This window comes from Platalea leucorodia (assembly GCF_965183815.1).
Source record: "Platalea leucorodia genome assembly, chromosome: 1".
Lineage (NCBI taxonomy): Eukaryota > Metazoa > Chordata > Aves > Pelecaniformes > Threskiornithidae > Platalea > Platalea leucorodia.
The window spans coordinates 163,385,055-163,403,851 of NC_138823.1; the positions used below are offsets into that span (position 1 = coordinate 163,385,055).

An 18,797-nucleotide genomic window follows, 5' to 3' on the forward strand; every position below is an offset into this window, starting at 1 on the left:
GAAGGAGAGGCTGGAGCGGGAGGGGGCCGCTGCCCCGCAGGACCCCGCAGGCCGCCCCGGCTGGCAGGGCCGGGGGGAGCGGCAGGGATGGGTTTTACTGGGAATAATGGACCTGGGCAGCTCTGGGCCCCCGCGGCTCTGCGGGGCCCCTTGTCGTGCCGTCCCGCGTCCTCCCAATGCTCCGGATCCGCTGGGGTTTATATTTTTAAAATTTATTTGATTTTAATTTCTTTTCATTTCTTTATTTTAAAATTTCCTTTATTTTTCTTCTTTACTTTTATTTTTTTTTATACTTTTTCTTTATCCTTTTTCTCTTTACTTTTTCTTTATACTTTTTACTTGACTTTTTCTTGTTACTTTTTCTTCTCTTTTTTTTCTCTTTTTTCTTTTTCTTGTCTCTTTTTCTTTCTTCTTTCATCTTTTCTTTCTTTTTTCTTCTTTTTCTTGTTCTCTTTCTTTTTTCTTTTTTCTTTTTCTTTTTTCTTTTTCTTTTTTCTTCTTTTTCTTTTTTCTTCTTTTTTTTCTTCTTTTTCTTTTTTCTCTTCTTCTTTTTCCTTTTTCTTCTTTTTCTTTTTTCCTTTTCTTTTTTCTCTTTTTTCTTTCATTTTTTCTCTTTTTTCTTTTTTTATTTTTGTTTTTCTTTTTTCTGTTTCAATTTAATTTTTTTATTTTAAATTTACTTGTTTATTTTAAATTTACTTGTTTCTAATAATTTTTTTTTTTGTTGGTTCTGTTGGGTTTTTTTCTTTTACGCCTTTATTTTAATCGTTTCTCGCCCCCCCTGCGCGGCCCTGGAGCCCGCGTTACGCCGCGGGGGCGGGGCCATCCCGGGCGGGGGCGGGGCCATGCAAATGAGGGCGCGGTTCCCGCCGCGTCCGCGCCCCCGGAGGCGGCGGTGACAAAATGGCGGCGGGGCCGGGCGGCGGCGCGGCGCGGCGGGTGCAGCTGGTGCTGGGGCACCTCGCCGCCTCCCCCCCGGGCGCCGGGGTTGGGGCCGCGCCGTGCGGGAGCCGCGCCGGGGTCTCGCCGCGGGCCGTCAGCCCCGACGATGTGGTGGTGGTGCACGGGCGGAGGACCGCCATCGGCCGCGCCAAGCGCGGCGGCTTCAAGGTACGGCCCGGGCAGGGGGGGGCCCTGCCCGCCTGCCCCGCTCCCTCCCGGGTGCCGCGGGTCCCGGCTGGGGCCTCCCGCTCCCCCCGGTTGCCGAGTGTCCCCCCGGCACCGGGATGGGGAACCCCGCTTGCCTCCCCTCCACACAGGGCGGGGGCTGGGCTCCCGCCTTCCCGCTGTCCCCCGCGGGGCTCCGCTTCACGGCGGTCTGAAACACGACGTTTGCTGGTGTGAGCGCCGGGGGAGCCTGGCCCGGCGGCGGCAGCGCCACCGGCCTCCCCAGACAAGGCACCGAGGAGGTTCCTCGCCCTCCGAAGCGGGTCCCCTCAGGGCGGCGGGGCGCCCCGCCACCCGGGGGGCCACCCCCTTCCTTTCGCTGAATAAACCCAGCGGCTCCGCTCGCCAAGCCTGCCCGCGTAACTCGCCGCGCTCGCTTGGCTGTGAAGGGCCTGCGAGGCGCGCTCACGTAAAGCCAAGCGAGGTGAGAAAGCAGCGTGCGTTACGGTGCTTGAAAGATACCCAGGCTGAAAGCCGTGCGGAATAACCCTGCCGTTACAGGAGAACGGCAGCCATCGGGAGCTGAGGAGCGGAGTAGAGCTGTCCGAGCATCGCGCGCTAGCCCTTTGAAGTACTCCGAGGGTGGACGGGGCGGTTGCTGGTGTTTGTTGACTAGCGTTAATCCCCTGTGCTTTTAGGACACTACACCTGATGAACTGCTCTCTGCCGTTATGACGGCTGTCCTTCAAGATGTCAATCTTCGTCCTGAGGTCCTGGGAGACATCTGTGTTGGTGAGTGAACAGCTTCCGTCCGGACTTGAAACTCCTGGTCTGGATCCCTCTGAGGGAGCTGGGGCTGTTTAGCCTGGAGAAGAGGAGGCTGAGGGGAGACCTTATTGCTCTCTACAACTGCCTGAAAGGAGGCTGTAGCCAGGTGGGGTTTGGTCTCTTCTCCCCAGTAACAAGTGATAGGACGAGAGGGAACGGCCTCAAGCTGCGCCAGGGGAGGTTTAGGTTGGATATTAGGAAAATCTTCTTCACTGAAAGGGCAGTCAGGCCCTGGCACAGGCTGCCCAGGGCAGTGGTTGAGTCCCCATCCCTGGAGGGATTTAAAAGACGGGTAGACGTGGTGCTTAGGGACATGGATTAGTGGTGGGCTTGGCAGTGCTGGGTTAACGGTTGGACTCGATGATCTTAAGGGTCTTTTCCAACCTCAACGATTCTGTGATTCTGTAGCTCTCTGGGACAGGCTGCTCTGGTGTCCCATGGGATACTTGCAGGTGTCATGGGGTGGGAAGGGGTTAGAGCGTAGCATTGGGTTTATGAAATCTGTACGTCCTTCACGACTGGGCTGTCAAGCGGTGGGGCTCTGATCTGGGTGCCGGATGGTACCAGGCTGCGGCGATGTTAACATCCCTTCGATGCCTGCAGCAAATAGAGAGGGAAGTGCAACGGATTGACTGGAATCATGTCTTTGCATTCAGGAAACGTGCTGCAGCCTGGAGCTGGCGCTTTGATTGCAAGAGTTGCACAGTTTCTAAGGTAAACTGAACCAGATCGAGGTTCCTCCTCCCCTTCTTGGGCCTTGGCTGCAGAGCAGCACTGGGTCAGATGTTGCGATGAGGCTCATGCGCTCCTAAGAAGTTACAGCAAATCACCTTTTGCCTAGAAATTGGACTTTGATCGAGCATTTGGGGTTTGGAGAACCCTGCTAGTAAAGGGACAGAGAGGCCGAGGTGAGGCCAGTTAAATTTCCCCTGGCGATATTGAACAGATTAGGTTGGATATTAGGAAAAACTTCTTCACCGAAAGGGCAGTCAGGCACTGGCACAGGCTGCCCAGGGGAGTGGCTGAGTCTCCATCCCTGGAGGTGTTTAAAAGCCGGGTAGATGTGGTGCTTAGGACATGGTTTAGTGGTGGGCTTGGCAGTGCTGGGTTAACGGTTGGACTCGATGATCTTAAGGGTCTTTTCCAACCTTAACGATTCTATGGTTCTATGAATCTGTGCCGCCTGTGTTGAGGCTCTGAATGGGAGATCTCGTTTTGTGGGCTCCCAGCTGTACCTGCTGCTTCTCCCTACTGCAAGGCTGCACTTCTCTCTGCTCTGCGTGAGCCTGAAACCATGGAGTTGTCTCAGGTCTTTCTGTTCATTTCCCAGTGCTGGTGGTCGATGGCTTGTATTGAACCGGATCCCAGCTTCCAAATATTGCAGTCAGCCTCTATTGCCAAGTGATGTTTGCTTCTGTAGATCAGTGTGCAACCACCGCTTTAGAGAGGTGCAGGCACAGCCCACCAGAAATTAGGAATATTGCAGAGCTTTTCAGTATTTCTGGCCCCAGTCAGAGCTCAGGAGGGAGGCACACGAGGGCCCTGCTTACAGAGGATCTTCTGAAGACAGACCTGTGGGGAAACCGCGCTCAGAGCCACTTGTAAATCAGATTTGGAAATTATCTATGAACTTTGCTTTCTCTTGGTGCAGGACCAAATATGTCAACAACTGTATAAAGGGATCTGTCTTGAGCTTGAGGGTTAAAGTTTAATCAAGTGGCTTAATGCTCTCTTTAGAGGTTTGGTTTGTTGCGTTGTTTTCGTCACTGAGTCTTTGCCAACGCTGTCTTTATTTTCTAGTGGTATTCCAGAGACGGTGCCGTGCTCGAGCGTGAACCGGCAGTGCTCCTCGGGGCTACAGGCCATTATCAATATAGCTGGTAAGCGTTACGGGCACTCGGATCGGAGTCGATGCCTGCCCCACGCCAACTGCTCGCTTCTCCTGTCCTCAAATCTCTCTGAGCAGTAAAAATAGCGATACTGTCTTCTGCTGTTACGAGTTTTCAGTGTGGTGTTGGTTGAATGCTTTTATATCCTTGAGTGGCTGAGTTTACCCCTAGAGAAATAACTTGGTTTTCTGAGGATAAGTTCTACAGTCACTTCCACCTCAGGCAGCTTCTAGAAGGGTCCCTGCTGCCCTCGCTGGTTGCGTGCCAGCTCACGTTAGTCTTCAGCCCCATTGGCTCCTCGACCTGGCTCACGTCCTGGCAGGGGGGAGGGCGGCGGGAATGCACCTTTCGGCTGCACTGGGTGCCTCAGGTGTTCGTGAAACCGCAGCTGGGATGGAAGTGCTTTTCCTGCTAACGATGGTAAGGATGTTTATGCACTGCTGTTACAGGTGGCATCCGAAATGGATCGTATGATATTGGCTTGGCCTGTGGGTAAGAAAGGCTTTTTATGGCACTTGCTTAGGCTGCCTGAAAGTAGTGCTCAGTCCCTCTGCAGTAGCTCTCGTGTGAGGAATTAGAAATCCCTTCCAAGCGGATCTGTGTCCCGTGTCCGTCCGTCCCGTGTCCCCCCCTTCCCCCCCCCCCCCCCCCCCCCCCCCCCCGAGGAAATAGATGCTGTCCTCATTTGACAAATGGGTAAATAAACTCTAAAATTAGGACCTGGATTTAAGTGGTGGCTGCAGATGCGATTCGTGTATTTCCAGAGCCTGCTGAGTACTTCTGCAGACGATCGGGTCATCTTAAAGGGTCTGCGAGAGGGTGCTTGAGAATCCTTTAGTTCCCCTGGAAGCTTTGGTCTTGGTGAGATGTCTGCTGGGGTTGCAATAAGAGGCTGCGTATCTCTTACAAGCATGCAAAGAGCCTGTTTTATTAGGGTCCTCTGGCTCTGCTGTAGGATACCGCTTGCGCGCAGCGCTCTGACAGCCTGGAAGAGCCTGCCGTGATTAGCTTTTTAACGAACCTCCAATTCGCTGGTGTCTTAGAATACCAGCAGCTGTCCTGGATAAAGCGATTAATGTCCTAGCCAGGCTAATAACTGTTGTACAGACTTACGGGAGATGTTCTTCTGCAGTGGCCGGGCATGCTGTTCTTCACTTCTGTCCTAACAGCACAAGAAATGTTTGTTTTCTAGAGGATTATGTAAATGTTAAGTTGGCTTTGGAGAAATACGAGTGACCATGTACACATTCACTTCAGAAGGACGAATAACAAAATAAGTATTCAGTAATCCTGAGGCTAAAATACGGGGTTTCTCTTTTTCTTTACCTTGGTAACTCTAAGTCTTTCTTGAATTATTACTGTACACAGTCCTCTGGCAGCCCTTAGGGAAAATATTTATATTTACAACTTCTCAACACCTGCACATACTTGGTCGAGCAAGATCTGATGCTGAGAACGCCCTTCTTAGCCTGCTGTGAAACAAACAGCTCTGAGACGGGCGTGCTCTGATGGAGGCCGAGCGCTTGCTGTTCCCGGGGAATGCTTCTGCTTGAGCGTGTGATGCTTTTCGCTCGTTCGCTTCAACACAGTTGTTTCAAGAAGTTGCTTGGCCCCACCAAAATGATGCGCTTAAAGGTGTTGAAAGGCTCAAAGGGTTTGGGATCCGGCCTTTGCACCTCTGGGTACGCAAGCCACCGCGTTTCATCGTGGGAAGTTTTCTGGCCTCTGCCCTGCAGGGCCCTCCATGAAGACACAAAATCCATACCTTACGAATAGCTTTTGGGAGTTGGGATTATCTCGAGTCGCGCTCTTCCCCTGAGTGGACTCGCCCACTCTGTAGGTGGAGAGAGACTGGATGAGAGCACAAAACGCAATAGCTGTGGTTTGCTCTTACTTAAAACCTGATTCTATACCTCCCGTCAGGGAGCAGGTGCAGCTGAAGTCAAGTAGAGCAGTGTCCCGTATTAGAGTTAGTTTAAATTCCTGATAGCACTTACTATAAGCTGCTTGGGGAAAAGCCTTATTTTCTGCTTGTCTTGCATTTTCCAGGAGTAGTTTCTTTCTTATTTACTCGTTGTGAGTGTATTTGTGCGGTGCAAAGTAGAATTGAAACCCTCTTCCCATCAGAGGCTGCATGGTCTAGACTGCCTTTGCAAAAGCTCCCTACTCTTACGTGATGGCTGTGTATTTAGGCAGTAAAATTGGATATCTTCAGTCTGTTAACTCACTTGTAGGTAAAAGACTGCAGCCTCTGGGATCCGTGTCTTAAAATTCTTTGTGTTGTGAAATACAAATGGCATAATGGTTTGCTTAATAGTTATTATACTGCCAACCAGTCCTTAAGCGTAAGTGGCATTTTTATAGCTGTTGACAGTCTCGTTGGAAACTCCAGTCCTAGGACCTTAGGTTTCTCGCTATGTTTGAGGACAAAAGTGCCAGAATCATTAGCAATTCCTTCCTAGCTGTGGAAACAAGAGAAGCTAACTGCTGACGCTGGTATCCTGGTTTTAGCGAAACAAGGAGCAATTTAATCTAGCAAGCTGTTTTCAATTTGTGGTAATCCTCATACTGATGATTGAAGAGCTTCTGCCTCAGCCAGTTCTTAATTATTAGCTGCGTTTCTGTAGGGTGATAGGAAAGCATGTTGTCAAGATACTGAGTTTTGATCAGTCTTAACTGGGCAATTACCACAAACACAGAGTGAAAGCACTGGTGGCAAATTCAAATTTTTCTTGTGTTTAGCGTGGAAACGATGTCCCTCAGAAATGCAAATAACCCTGGTGATATCAGTTCCAGCATGATGGAAAACAGCAAAGCTCGAGATTGCCTTATTCCTATGGGGTAAGTGTTCCCCCTTCCCCAAGTTTAAGGGGTTCCTAGATGGCCTGTCTCCTCGGTGGCTGCACTGCTTCCAATCAATCTGAATGCCGGGAGCTCGGATCTGTGTGGGTCGGCATCCTCCTTGGTTGGGGTAGAAGATGAATCATGTGAAATGGGGGGAAGATCGGCGACTCTGATGAAAGATTTCCTCGTCCTCATTAAGCTCAATGGCTTAATGAGCAATGAAGGTGGATTTGAACCTTGCTTTGGCCCTAGATTTGGTTCAGGATTTGCTTCTGCCAAGCAGTTCTAGGTTGAGAAGGCAGCAGTTAGCTTTGAGACTAAAGCCAGTGCTTGTATCTTGTGTTGTCTTGGTAAAAGCCAACTGCAGCTCCACTGGATGAGGCTCTGGATTAATTGCGGTGTTGTTTTCCCCAGAATAACCTCAGAAAACGTGGCAGAGAAGTTTGGAGTTTCCCGAAAGAAGCAAGATGCCTTTGCCTTGGCTTCCCAACAAAAGTAAATGCTTTTTTTTTGTTTTGTTTTGGTTTTTTTTTAACCTTTTAGTTAAGGAATAAATACAGATAGAAAACACATTGCTACTTCCCAAGAGTGGTTAAGTGCACCCTTTGTGTTGCCTTCCAAACCTTATTAGTGAGTGAAGAAGCTTGAGGCGGTCGGAGCAAAGAGCAGTGCGTGTCCCGGGTTGTGGGATAAGGAAGCCTGAGCCCAGAGCTGTACTGGGGATCGCGGGACAGATCTTGTGCAGGTAGCACCGGGCACGCAGGCCTTGAGCAGTGAGTGCCCGTGCTTTTTACAGCATCCGAGGGATGCAGCCTCCACGAGGTTTCCGAAACGAATGTATGGTTCAATATTTTCACAGTGGCTTTGGCTCAGTATCGTTTGAAACTGAACATGGGAGTGGCAGCAGAAGGAACCTTTCCTAAGAGAGGATATTTAAATGCAGCTGTTTCTAGAGAACTGCCGAGCTTATGAGAAGAGCGGCTTCTCTTTGCTGCAGGTGTTTGGCTCCAAGTGAGTCCGGTTCTACCTCTAATAACCTCCCTCGTAGGTTAAATCGCTGCCAGTCAGCTGGCCCTGGGACCCCTGGGGCTGTACTGGCAGTCCCGTGTCAGGCGACACGCTGAAGTTGCTGCCGTCAAAGAGTTAAACTAACTTCCAGAGCTCTGTTTAAGCATTGCCCCGGTCCAGTTATTTATCTAATACAGGAAGCCACTGCACAGGCCAGTTAACCTTTAAATTCTGGCCCTGCTGCTAGGGAACTTGGCGTGCCAGCCTTTCTCACTGACATTGAGCTGATAACGCGGAAGGGTATGTGAACGCGATCCTCGCCTCTCACGTGAGGAAGGGGGCGATTTTCTGGCCGCGGGCTCAGGATGTCTGCGGAGTTACTGATCTGCCCTTCAGCGCTTCGCCCTAACTCGCGCTTACCTGGGAGTATTAAATATTTTCATTTTATTAGTAAAAGCGTGAAGTGATGAGGGGGTAAAACAAGCTTTCAGTCTCCAATTTGTGTTCCCTGTCAAAGGGTGCTCTGCTGCTGGACAGTAAATCTATACCAGCTCTATTGTGGCGGCTATTAAATACTTTGTTGATATGAAAGATGAAAACTGTGTGTCCTGAGCTAATTTAATTTAGCTAATCGCATTCTGCCTACCTATATCAGTCCAGTTGTGGCGGTTGTTCCCTACTGCTAATGCTGCTGTCTCGGGGACCAGACCCTATCTTCGCTGCGCATTTACTGCTAAATTAAGTGATACCCTTCTACGTAGTCACACTGAAGTATATGCAACATAAGTTGCAATCATTTTGGGTTGAAAGGTTCCATTTAAATGCAGAAGATTATACCTGAGGTCTCTGGTCTAAAGCTCAATTTGTCTTTAGCAGGACAAAACCAGGCATGAGTGAAACTTTTGCCATTCCTTAACTTGTCACAAATTATTAGCATTACGTAGAGGCTTAGCCCGCTTGCCCTGTTTAAACTCAAAAGTAAGAATTGATGTTGGAACATCAGGATTCATTTATTGTCTTAGAGTTGTGATGTGACTGCACCACCGGACGAGCACAACTTCATGCTGCGGGCTGGTGGTGGTCAGTCAGTCACAAAGGTGTTGATGGGAACAGAACGGGGATCTTGCTCAGAAGTGTGTGATCCTGTGAGCCAGGTTTGGGGAGAATGCCCAGAAAGTTAGCGATACATTTCCCGTGATGTAGAAATAAGAAGTTTGTCTTCCCATGAACGGAAGTAAGTATTCGCCTGTTGTCTTGTCCGCTACTCAGCGATGATGTACCCGTGTACCAAGTCACCCCTTAGGTCATTCTCATCCTTACTGGTTTCCTTGACGTTAGTTCTCCTGCAGTTCACCTCCAGAATATTTTAACCTTTCATGCTCTTCTTTAACAGAGCAGCAAAAGCTCAGCAGATGGGACTGTTTAAAACCGAGATTGTTCCAGTGAAGACCACCGTACTAGATAATCAGGGCAACCAAAAAACAATCACCGTGCACCAGGATGAGGGGATTAGGCCCTCCACGACCCTGGAAGGCTTGGCAAAGCTGAAGCCTGCCTTCAAAGAGGATGGTAGCACCACAGCAGGTCAGCTCTGTTGTGAAATTTGTGGTGTTCCTGTGCTTTACCCGCCTTGTAATAGACTGTGCTTAGGCAAAAACGGTGTTAGCAGATCTCTTCCAACAGGTAACGCCAGCCAGGTCAGTGATGGAGCAGCGGCTGTTCTCCTGGCAAAACGCTCCAAAGCAGCGCAGCTGGGACTCCCCGTCCTGGGGGTGCTCAGGTCCTTTGCTGTGGTGGGAGTCCCGCCCGATGTCATGGGCATAGGACCAGCCTACGCGATCCCTGTCGCTGTGGAGAAGGCGGGTGAGAACCACGTGTCGTTCGTACAGTGTTTGGCACAAGGCACATCAGACTTCATGGACGGAAATTTAAGATGATGTTACTCTAGCATGTGCAGCTATCAGCCGTAGGAACAGGGAACTTAAATTCAAAACCTTAAAAGAGATCCCAGCTGGGATCATTGTAATACTGCTCACTTGTACTCGTGTGTAAACTGTCATTCACTCACCTCCGAGCAGCTCAGGATTAAATCCCTGCACAGTCTCAACATCAGTTAACACGTGGCAAGCGATGCAGTGTTCATTTAGTGCTGTTTTCTCTTCCTTAATATGACTGGGGGGGTGTGGGGTTGGGGTTGGGGTTTCTTTCCCTCACAATTTTGGCATCTGACCAGTGGAACGGGCTTTCCTCAGGGATCTTCTCATACTCATCAGGTTAAATAGCTTTTATAGCTGACGATCATTGTTGTGTCTGCCTATCATTGCTATGGTCGCACGCTCACCTATAGTTTTATCTTTCAGTCTCGAAATACCCTTCGATCTTTAATCCCTCTGCAAAGAAATAGCATTTAATCTAAGGAAACTTGGCAAACTCAGTGACACAATACCGTGAACTGTGACGTTTTGCAGTCTTTAAACATTGTTGTACACGAACATGCGTACAGGTGCAGATACCCCACACGGAGCCAAGGTCCCCCTCTTTTTGTCATTAGTGGGGTAGAACTAGCATTCATAACGGGAGGCTGTGAGTGAATTATTCTCTTTGATACAGTCATAAGGCAGAAACATCTTTTAAATCCTGACTTTTCTGAACCATAGGTCTGACTCTGAATGACATTGATATCTACGAAATTAATGAAGCCTTTGCAAGCCAGGTGAGTGATCATCCTGTTTGAGTTGCTACATTGCTTGGTAGCTGAATATATTTCAGCTTGGTCTCCAAATTAAGATTTGAACTTGTTCCACATATTACATCTTCAGCCAAATGTAAATAATGCACGCAGACTGTTTTCCCTTTCCTTCAAGTGAAAATAAGCAGGGCATTGCTTCCACAGCTTAATATTGAAAACCAACACAAAACACAACAAAAAAGCCCCAAACAAAACAGAAAAATAGGTCCGCAGAGTAAGAACGTAATCTTTACTATCGTATCCTCATACCAGCTTGCAAAATCTGTTTCAGGAGGGCTGTAATTTGTTATCGGGTGGTGTCAGCGCGAATGTGTTGCGCTCACTAATTTGGAGGTCCTTAATGAAAGGTAGAAACTTCGCTCCTGTGTCTTCCACAAATCTCTGGCCTGCCTGCCAGAAAGTACGTGGGCTCAGGCTGAGGTGAGGTTGACGGGCTCAGGCCACTGCTCCGTGCTCTGGATCTGTAATGTAGTTCCGCTCCTTTCCACGGGGAAAGATGGTCCAGCCGGAGTCAGGCCTCCGGGTACTGCTTAATACTTCAAGAGCAGCGGACACAATGATGTGGAGTGTTTGTAATAACAAACGTAGTTGGAGCTAAATTCATTTTAAGCACAAACCTTCTGAGGTTTAAGCACAAACCTGCAGAGCTGCCGAGGGTGGTTTGCTGTCCCTCTTCACGTACGGGCGAGATCACCAGTCTTCTCTGCAGTCCTCTTGGCTCTCTCCTGCGGGAGAGCTGGGAACTAAGGGAGGCGGGAGCATCTCCGTGCAACCATTCCCTCCCTCCTCCTAGGCTGTGTACTGTGTTGAAAAGCTGGGCATTCCCATGGAGAAGGTCAACCCCCTGGGAGGAGCGATAGCACTGGGGCACCCGCTGGGCTGCACTGGTGCTCGGCAAGTCGTCACCTTGCTCAGTGAATTGAAGCGCAGAGGGAAAAGGTGAGCACTGAGGAGCAGTATTAGCCTTAACGCCTTACGTGTGTGTAAGTATCTTAGGCTCAGAGGTAACCATCGGTTTGGGTTGAGCTTTCTCCATCCCTTTGATCGCTTTGAACGTGAATTCCCGATGCTCTCTTTAGGGAGGGCTGGGTAACGTCTTGCCGCCCATGAATGCGGAGTCTCTCCTGGTCCGTGGTGGTGCAGGGCCCCAGCGCGGACATGGCCACCCTGCAGCGGCAGAGCAGCGAGGCAGCGGTCGGAGCTGGCGGCTCTGCGGGGCTGAGCTGCATCGGGCTGTGTGAGGGTTCGGTCCAGGACTCGGGCTCTTCCCGACGTGTGAAAGAAACGCGGTAGCTGCTGCTGGCGGGCTCTGGCTCTGCCGCCACTCCCGCTGGGGCTGGCACAGGCAGCGTCACTGGACCACACCTTAGGGTGAGCTGTGCCCTGGCCGAGCGGGGAGGGTAACAGCGATGGCGAGCTGTTAAATGCTGAACAAATCACAGAACGCTTTGGGATGGAAGGGACCTTTAAAGGCCACCCAGTCCATCCCCCTGCCATGGGCAGGGACATCTACGACCAGATGAGGTGGCTCAGAGCCCCATCCAGCCTGGCCTTGAATGTTCCCAAGGATGGGGCATCCACCACCGCTCTGGGCAACCAGTGTTTCACCACCCTCATGGTAAAAAATGTCTTCCTTATATCTAATCTAAATCTCCCCTCTTTTAGTTTAAAACCATTCCCCCTTGTCCTATCGCTACTGGCCCTGCTAAAACGTCTGTCCCCATCTTTCTTGTAGGCCCCCTTTAAGTACTGAAAGGCCGCAATAAGGTCTCCCCGCAGCCTTCTCTTCCCCAGGCTGAACACCCCCAGCTCTCTCAGCCTTTCCTCACAGCAGAGCTGTTCCACCCCTCTGATCATTTCTGTGGCCTCCTCTGGCCCCGCTCCAACAGCTCCACGTCCTTCCCGTGCTGAGGACCCCCGAGCTGGAGGCAGGGCTCCAGGGGGTCTCCCCAGAGCGGAGCAGAGGGGCAGAATCCCCTCCCTCGCCCCGCTGCCCACGCTGCGGGGGATGCAGCCCAGGATAGGGTTGGCTTTCTGGGCTGCGAGAGCACGTCGCCGGCTCATGTCCAGCTTTTCATCCATCAGTACCCCCAAGTCCTCCTCCTCAGGGCTGCTCTCAATCCCTTCATCCCCCAGCCTGTGCTGATACTGGGGATTGCCCCAACCCAGGTGCAGGACCCTGCACTTGGCCTTGTTGAACCTCATGAGGTTCACACAGACCCACTTCTTGAGCTTGTCCAGGTCCCTCGGGATGGCATCCTGTCCCTCAGGCGTGTCAACTGCACTGCTCAGCTTGGCGTCATCTGCAGACTTGGTGAGGGTGCCCTCGATCCCGCTGTCTGTCATTCAGCACCTCAAACTGAAGTGGAAGAACTTGCTCTGAAATCAGGCTTTCCGCTCTGGTTTTCCACAAATCCTCCTGCACATCATCTGACTAGCCAAGTTCACCTTGAACTTTTTACTTGAACTTTATTTGAGCTTCCCAAATTTACCTTGAGCTTTTACATAGCAAAGCCACGTGAAGGGCAGCAGTAGGAGGCAGGAAAGGAGGAGTTTCTTCCTCAGCCCATCTGCATCAAAGCAGTTCTAGCTCACCCTCGCCGCTAGCGTGTCTGGGGCAGGTGGCTAAGGAGCTTGCTTCTGGTGCACTGTGCCTGTCCAGAAAACAGGCAGAGAAACGTGCGTCCACGTGCTCTGCAAACAACAGCCTGCAAGAACGCCAGGGCATCAGAGGTAGAATCTCTCGGTGCCACAGGAGAGCAGTAGGTAGCTCAAATATATTGTATTTTTTTTTTTTTTTCCCCAGATGATCTAAACCAGATCGGTCTTAATTCCGCGTGTTCTTTCGTTTCAGAGCGTACGGCGTTGTGTCGATGTGCATCGGGACTGGCATGGGCGCTGCAGCAGTGTTTGAGTACCCAGGGAACCCAACTCCAGCGCACTGACGAAGCAACGCAAGAGCTGGTTCTCTGCCTTCTCTAGTAATAACAAATGATTTGCACTGTGAAATCAAGCGGATTCAGGGATTCGTTACTAGATCTACAAATTTTAGGCGCAATTTGTGAAGCAGAATAAATCGTAGAGATGTACTAAGCAGGTGGGAAAATGTAAAACTGGGAAATGGCATCCTCACGTGAGAAATTTAGTTCAGCTGAAGTTCAACTACAGGCCCTTGTGTGGCGATTATGAGTCAGTATTTCTGATCTCATTGATCCCTTTATTTGGTGAATATTATCAGAGAGAAGTAATTCACGGTACGGTATTCTTGTCTGACAAATTGTCTAAAACGGTTGCTCAAAATGAAAACACCAGTGCCTGTGAAAAGGGTTTTCCAGGGTTTTCTTAGAAGATTTCACCATCTCGCAGGAAGGGTGGAAGGGCCTGTTTTGAAAGCCGTGCGAAGACTTCACGTCGTTTCCTTTACGATGCTGTCTGTCCTATGCAGGTCATAGAAGTTGGCTGTGTCTTAAATTGTCCCTAAACTGCCCCAAAAGCTGGAGGATGTGCTTCAGCTTTCTGCTTTTCACCAGGCTGCTCTGGGGGCGAGTGGAGGGACGGGAATGTCATGACACAGGAGCAAACAGACTGTTGAGGTGCCTGACTGGAAAGGTGGTGATGAGCTCTGAGAAGCCAGGAATTTGAAAGCGGCCATTCCATCTTTTACAACACATTTCTACTTATCAGCTCGTTTGACTAACTTAAAGGACAAGCTTAACCTTAATAATATTTACTTACCTAACATAAAATGGATTTCAGCATTACTCTTGCTGCAAGCACTACGTGATCATCAGCGAAATGCATGTTTCAACTTGTAAAGTTCTCCCGCTGGTATTCCTCTTTTGAGCAGGAAGACCACCAAAACGGAGAGCTAATGGCTTGAAAAAGCCGTGCTCGTCGTCTTTGACGTGGTAAAAAAAGGTTTTACGTTTGTAACACGGACTGAACTTTGCCCTGGCTCTTGGTTTTGCACTTAATAACACAGTTGGGTTCTTGCAATAGATTTGGTTTGTTACGAGGATGATTGTTAGCTGAAGGTCGTGATTAGCCAGAGCTGGTGGATGCTCGCGTTCCTGGGCCGTAGCCTGTCTCGCCCACCCAGCGGTCACGCATGCTGTATTTTAGAGCAAAAAGATGACATTATTGAGAGGGGGCAGACATTTGTTAGCATCTTCAAGGGTCCTTTTTGCACACTCGGGTTCCTGGGTATAAAATTGAGTTCTGGTGGCTAGTACCAGCCTGTTCTGGAGGAGGCAGAAGGCAGCGATCGTGCGTCTTCTGTTCTCTTCCCGTGGGGGTTGCAGCCCCCTCCTCCCCGCACGCGCTGCCTTCAACAAAAACCTTTTATATGATGGGAGTGGAAAACTTAACAGGCTCAGAAGTGGGAATTTCAGTGACCTTTAGCTAAAGTAATACTAAAAACATTTAAAGAGAAGTGGGAGTAAATGGGAACCATGTGGGGGGAAGGAATGAAAAGGAAGAAGGGTTCCTCCCTCTGTAGCTGAAGGGGATGTTCTCAGGACCCAAGCGCGATGAAACACGCAGGTTGGTCGTTTTCCAAGGAGTCCAGGGAAAGCTGGCTCTTCCCCTTTTCATGTAAGGCACTGATCAAACAGCCAGAGGAATGCTGGCCTATTCACTAATTCTTGCTTTTATTATGTGTCATGTCCATTTTAATATCAAACAAATAAACAAGGCAAAACAAAAGCTGCTTTTTAAGGTATGAACAGCCTTTAATTGTAATTTGAGGCACGTGGCGATACGCGAAGGGTTTTGGCCTAACTGTTGCCATAGCTGCTTTGCAGTTTAAAATGGATTATTTCGCAGAGCCGGGTTCTGTGGGTAATGGTAAGCTTATCGCAGCAATAAAAGTAATAGCACAGAAAGAGATTGACTGTTTTCTTTAAGTACCATGAGCTTTTTTCCCCTCATAACTTAAAATTTCATTCTGCTAAAATTCCAGTCCACATTAAAACAACTGAAGGAGATGAAAATACAGGCTCGACTGATGCCACATCCGCACCCAACCCGTTACTTGACGCGTCCCACATTGTCTTGCTTAAATTAAACACGGGTCTTCATACTTGCCATTGCGCGTTCCTCGTCCCCTGACGCGTAGCTCGCAAGGCTCCTCTCCCAGGATCCCAGTAACGGTCACGATAGATTCGTATTCAGTGTCGCTCCTAAAATGCAGAGCAGAGAGACAGTTCAGTTACAGCTAGGTGCGATTCTGTGTGTCAGGATGAGATCAGTTACTCTGCGGAGGAGGACGGGGAGAGTGGTGCCCAAAGACAGAAACTGCTCCTAGTCACAAGCGCTGCTCTCTGACGTTGGTGTCGAGTCTGCGGGTGCCAACCTCGCGTCATAGCGTCGCGTCCCACGGCTCCGTATAGGGCGTTTGAAGAGAGTGGCCCAGTCTGTACCTGAAGACAAGCCATGGGATTATTAACTTCATGCTTGAAGGAAGAACTTGAGTATCTTCCTACTTGTGAAAATCTGTTTTCGTTAAATAAATAAAACGAAGCTCTGCTGGGGGCTGGTGTTGGGGAGCAAATGCCTGCGCTGCCTTGATGTGAAAACTCGTCCCTGTGACAGACAGAGTTTGAAACAGAAAAATTTCTGTCCGCTCCCCTAAGACAAGAGTCAGCGGAGCCCAGCTTGTACACGAACATCACAAAGCTTACAGCAAGCGTAGTTTCGCGCTAAGTGGAAGTCTTAGAGCATAATTCGCCTCGGGCCGATGCTACCCAGCGCTCCTGAGACTGTGCATCGGAAGGGCTGCTCTGCGTCTAGGAGACGGCTGTTGTAAAGGCCTGAGGCAAGAGCCTCTTCTGCCAGGCAACTCTTATTTTTTCTTTCTCATACAAAATTCCCCTGCAGGGAGACCATTGATTTGGGGAGGTGAACTATTAAAATCACCTCACACCTTGCATGTAATTATTTACTAATGCCACGCTGGTCCTGAGCTCTGCTGCGTCGGGAATTCTTCGTCTGGAGCCGAACAGCCGAGCTGGCTGCTGTACAGCAACAGCTTTGCTTTCTGGTACTCCCAGGCACTTTCAGGCATGCTGATTAGCGTGTCTCTTGTCAGACAAAAACAAGTGCTTCCAGGCATAGTCACAGGCACTCCAGGAGTGCAGTCCAGGGCCTGGGGAGGTCTCGGCCACCGCGCGGCTCGGAGCAGGGACAGCGCGGAGCGGTGGCTCAAGGCTTCGTCCCTCTGAGATTGCAGTAGCTCCGGTGATGGAGCTCTCACGGCGCACGCCCGAGAGATCGAAGTTAGGACGGTAACTCACCTCACCTGTAGTTTGCTTCCCGAAACTTCCCTGTCAGCAGCGTTCAGAGTTCACTGAAATCACTGGGGTAGACTTAGAATCACAGAATCGTTAAGGTTGGAAAAGACCCTTAAGATCATTGAGTCCAACCGTTAACCCAGCACTGCCAAGTCCACCACTAAACCATGGCCCTAAGCACCACATCTACGCGGCTTTTAAATACCTCCAGGGGTGGGGACTCAACCACTGCCCTGGGCAGCCTCTTCCAATGCTTGGTAACTCTTTCGGTGAAGAAGTTTTTCCTAATATCCAACCTAAACCTCCCCTGGCGCAGCTTGAGGCCGTTTCCTCTCATTCTATTGCTTGTTACTGGGGAGAAGAGACCAACCCCCACCTGGCTACAGCCTCCTTTCAGGCAGTTGTAGGGAGCAATAAGGTCTCCCCTCAGTCTCCTCTTCTCCAGACTAAACACCCCCAGCTCCCTCAGCCGCTCCCCATCAGCCTTGTGCTCCAGACCCTTCACCAGCTTCGTTGCCCTTCTCTGGCCACGCTCCAGCACCTCGATGTCCTTCTTGTAGTGAGGGGCCCAACACTGAACACAGCACTCGAGGTGCAGCCTTGTCTGACTTACTTAAACTTTCTGCCACCATGTGATAACTTCCGAGAAAATACTTTGTCATGGAAGCTGAATTTTCCTACAGGAGTTGCATCTTTCTGATTAGAGCAAAGAAATTAAAGGCTTTAGCTCACTGCCTCTGCCATTCGCAAGTAATCTCTAGCCTCGATGAAGGTTATGATAAGATCGCCATAAACATAATTAGAACAGTATTAGATGTTTATAGGACAAAAAGAAAGTAATTTTCATCTGCTCTCTTCTGTTCTTTGCTGTCATTTGCCCGCAGCTCACATCATTACCTTTGTTGTGTAGAAAACGCTTGGACTAGAGGCAACAAAGACATGGATATTTTTCTTCCTCATCAAACATCAACATGACTGTGACACTAAACATTGTGTCAAGCTAAGCAAGGGTAAGAAAGACAGATTGTAGCACTGCATTAGAACAACATTTTGCTCTATTTGCTTCATCAGGAGGTACTCTGAATGCATGCAGGGACGTAAAGGACTTCAAAAAGCTACCTTTAGAGAGAAGCCACGTAGGCGATAATGAAGAATCCCTGAGACTGACCGCAAAAGACATTGCGCTTCCCTGCACGACGGATGCCTTACTGGAATGCTGAGATGCTCCCGGCACATTTCTGCCTCCGTCCTAAAAAAGCGCTGGGTGCATAAAGGACTCGACTCTCGTATCGGCCTCTGCGTTGATTTACAGGCCTGAGATTTGCCCTCTGTTGAAAGACCTCACCCTAAAGAGAGGGATTTTATCCGGTGGTACATAGTCCGTGTGTCACGCCAGCTGTTGGAACAGCGTGATTTCGAGTGGGTTAATCTAAAGGCTGAAATTCTGGGTGCCAATTCCAAAAGAAATCCCATATATGGGAGCGGTGTAGGGAACGTGGTTGTATGGAAAAAGTACCAGCTGGAAGCCCAGGACTGGCAAGTGTTGGAAGGAAAATGAGCAGCCTGGTAAGAACACAAGGACGGAGCAGAATTGCTCGCTGCTGTCAGTGACTACTCACACCGTAAGGCCGGGCTTGACAGGGAACAAGAGCAAGATTTCAGCCCCGTTAACTGTACCTCGCAGTAAAGCTGATCTGCAGCACCGCTTTGGGAGGTCGGTCCCCTTCACGTGCCTCCAGAACGCCGTTAGTAGGGGAGACAGAAAATACTTCCAGGTCGTTACGCCTTTCCCGTTCACCTGCAGTGAAGGGAGCAAATATCAAACAAAGCAATACGAGACCCTTTTTGTGTAAGTCTGTACAGCATGTAGCACTCAAAACAACGCGCCTCCTGGCTAGCCAACTAATAAATCACGTCTTGCGCCGTCACAGGCTTTCTATGTGGCCGGTTTCTGTTTTCATCCTCTAATCAAGGGGAGGGATCAATGGCCTCCACGTCAAAATAATAAGGCCCTGATCTTCTTTCCTTTGAAGCCCATCTGTCGTTAACATCGTTAGGCACAAGCTCAAACCGAACTCATGA

At 49.7% G+C, this 18,797-nt stretch overlaps 2 protein-coding genes across 2 annotated transcripts in view; one reads left to right on the top strand and one right to left on the bottom strand.

The window, feature by feature from the left end:
- Positions 1-903: 903 nt before the first annotated feature.
- On the top strand, positions 904-15,295 carry ACAA1 (acetyl-CoA acyltransferase 1; the record flags this gene model as incomplete). Its single annotated transcript, XM_082314369.1, has 12 exons — positions 904-1,110; positions 1,806-1,899; positions 2,592-2,649; positions 3,736-3,815; positions 4,274-4,316; positions 6,567-6,665; positions 7,083-7,163; positions 9,070-9,260; positions 9,360-9,539; positions 10,334-10,389; positions 11,219-11,364; positions 13,280-15,295. 12 exons carry the CDS (start codon positions 904-906, stop codon positions 13,368-13,370), a joined length of 1,326 nt encoding a protein of 441 aa, XP_082170495.1. The 3' UTR covers positions 13,371-15,295.
- A 186-nt stretch (positions 15,296-15,481) lies between these two features.
- DLEC1 (DLEC1 cilia and flagella associated protein) overlaps positions 15,482-18,797 on the bottom strand; it is a gene marked incomplete at both ends in the record, with an annotated part of 42,428 nt that continues 39,112 nt past the window's right edge. The window contains 2 exons of the mRNA XM_082314352.1: positions 15,482-15,605; positions 18,393-18,513. Of these exons, the coding sequence (XP_082170478.1) occupies positions 15,482-15,605; positions 18,393-18,513 (245 nt within the window). The remainder of the gene's footprint in view (positions 15,606-18,392; positions 18,514-18,797) is intronic.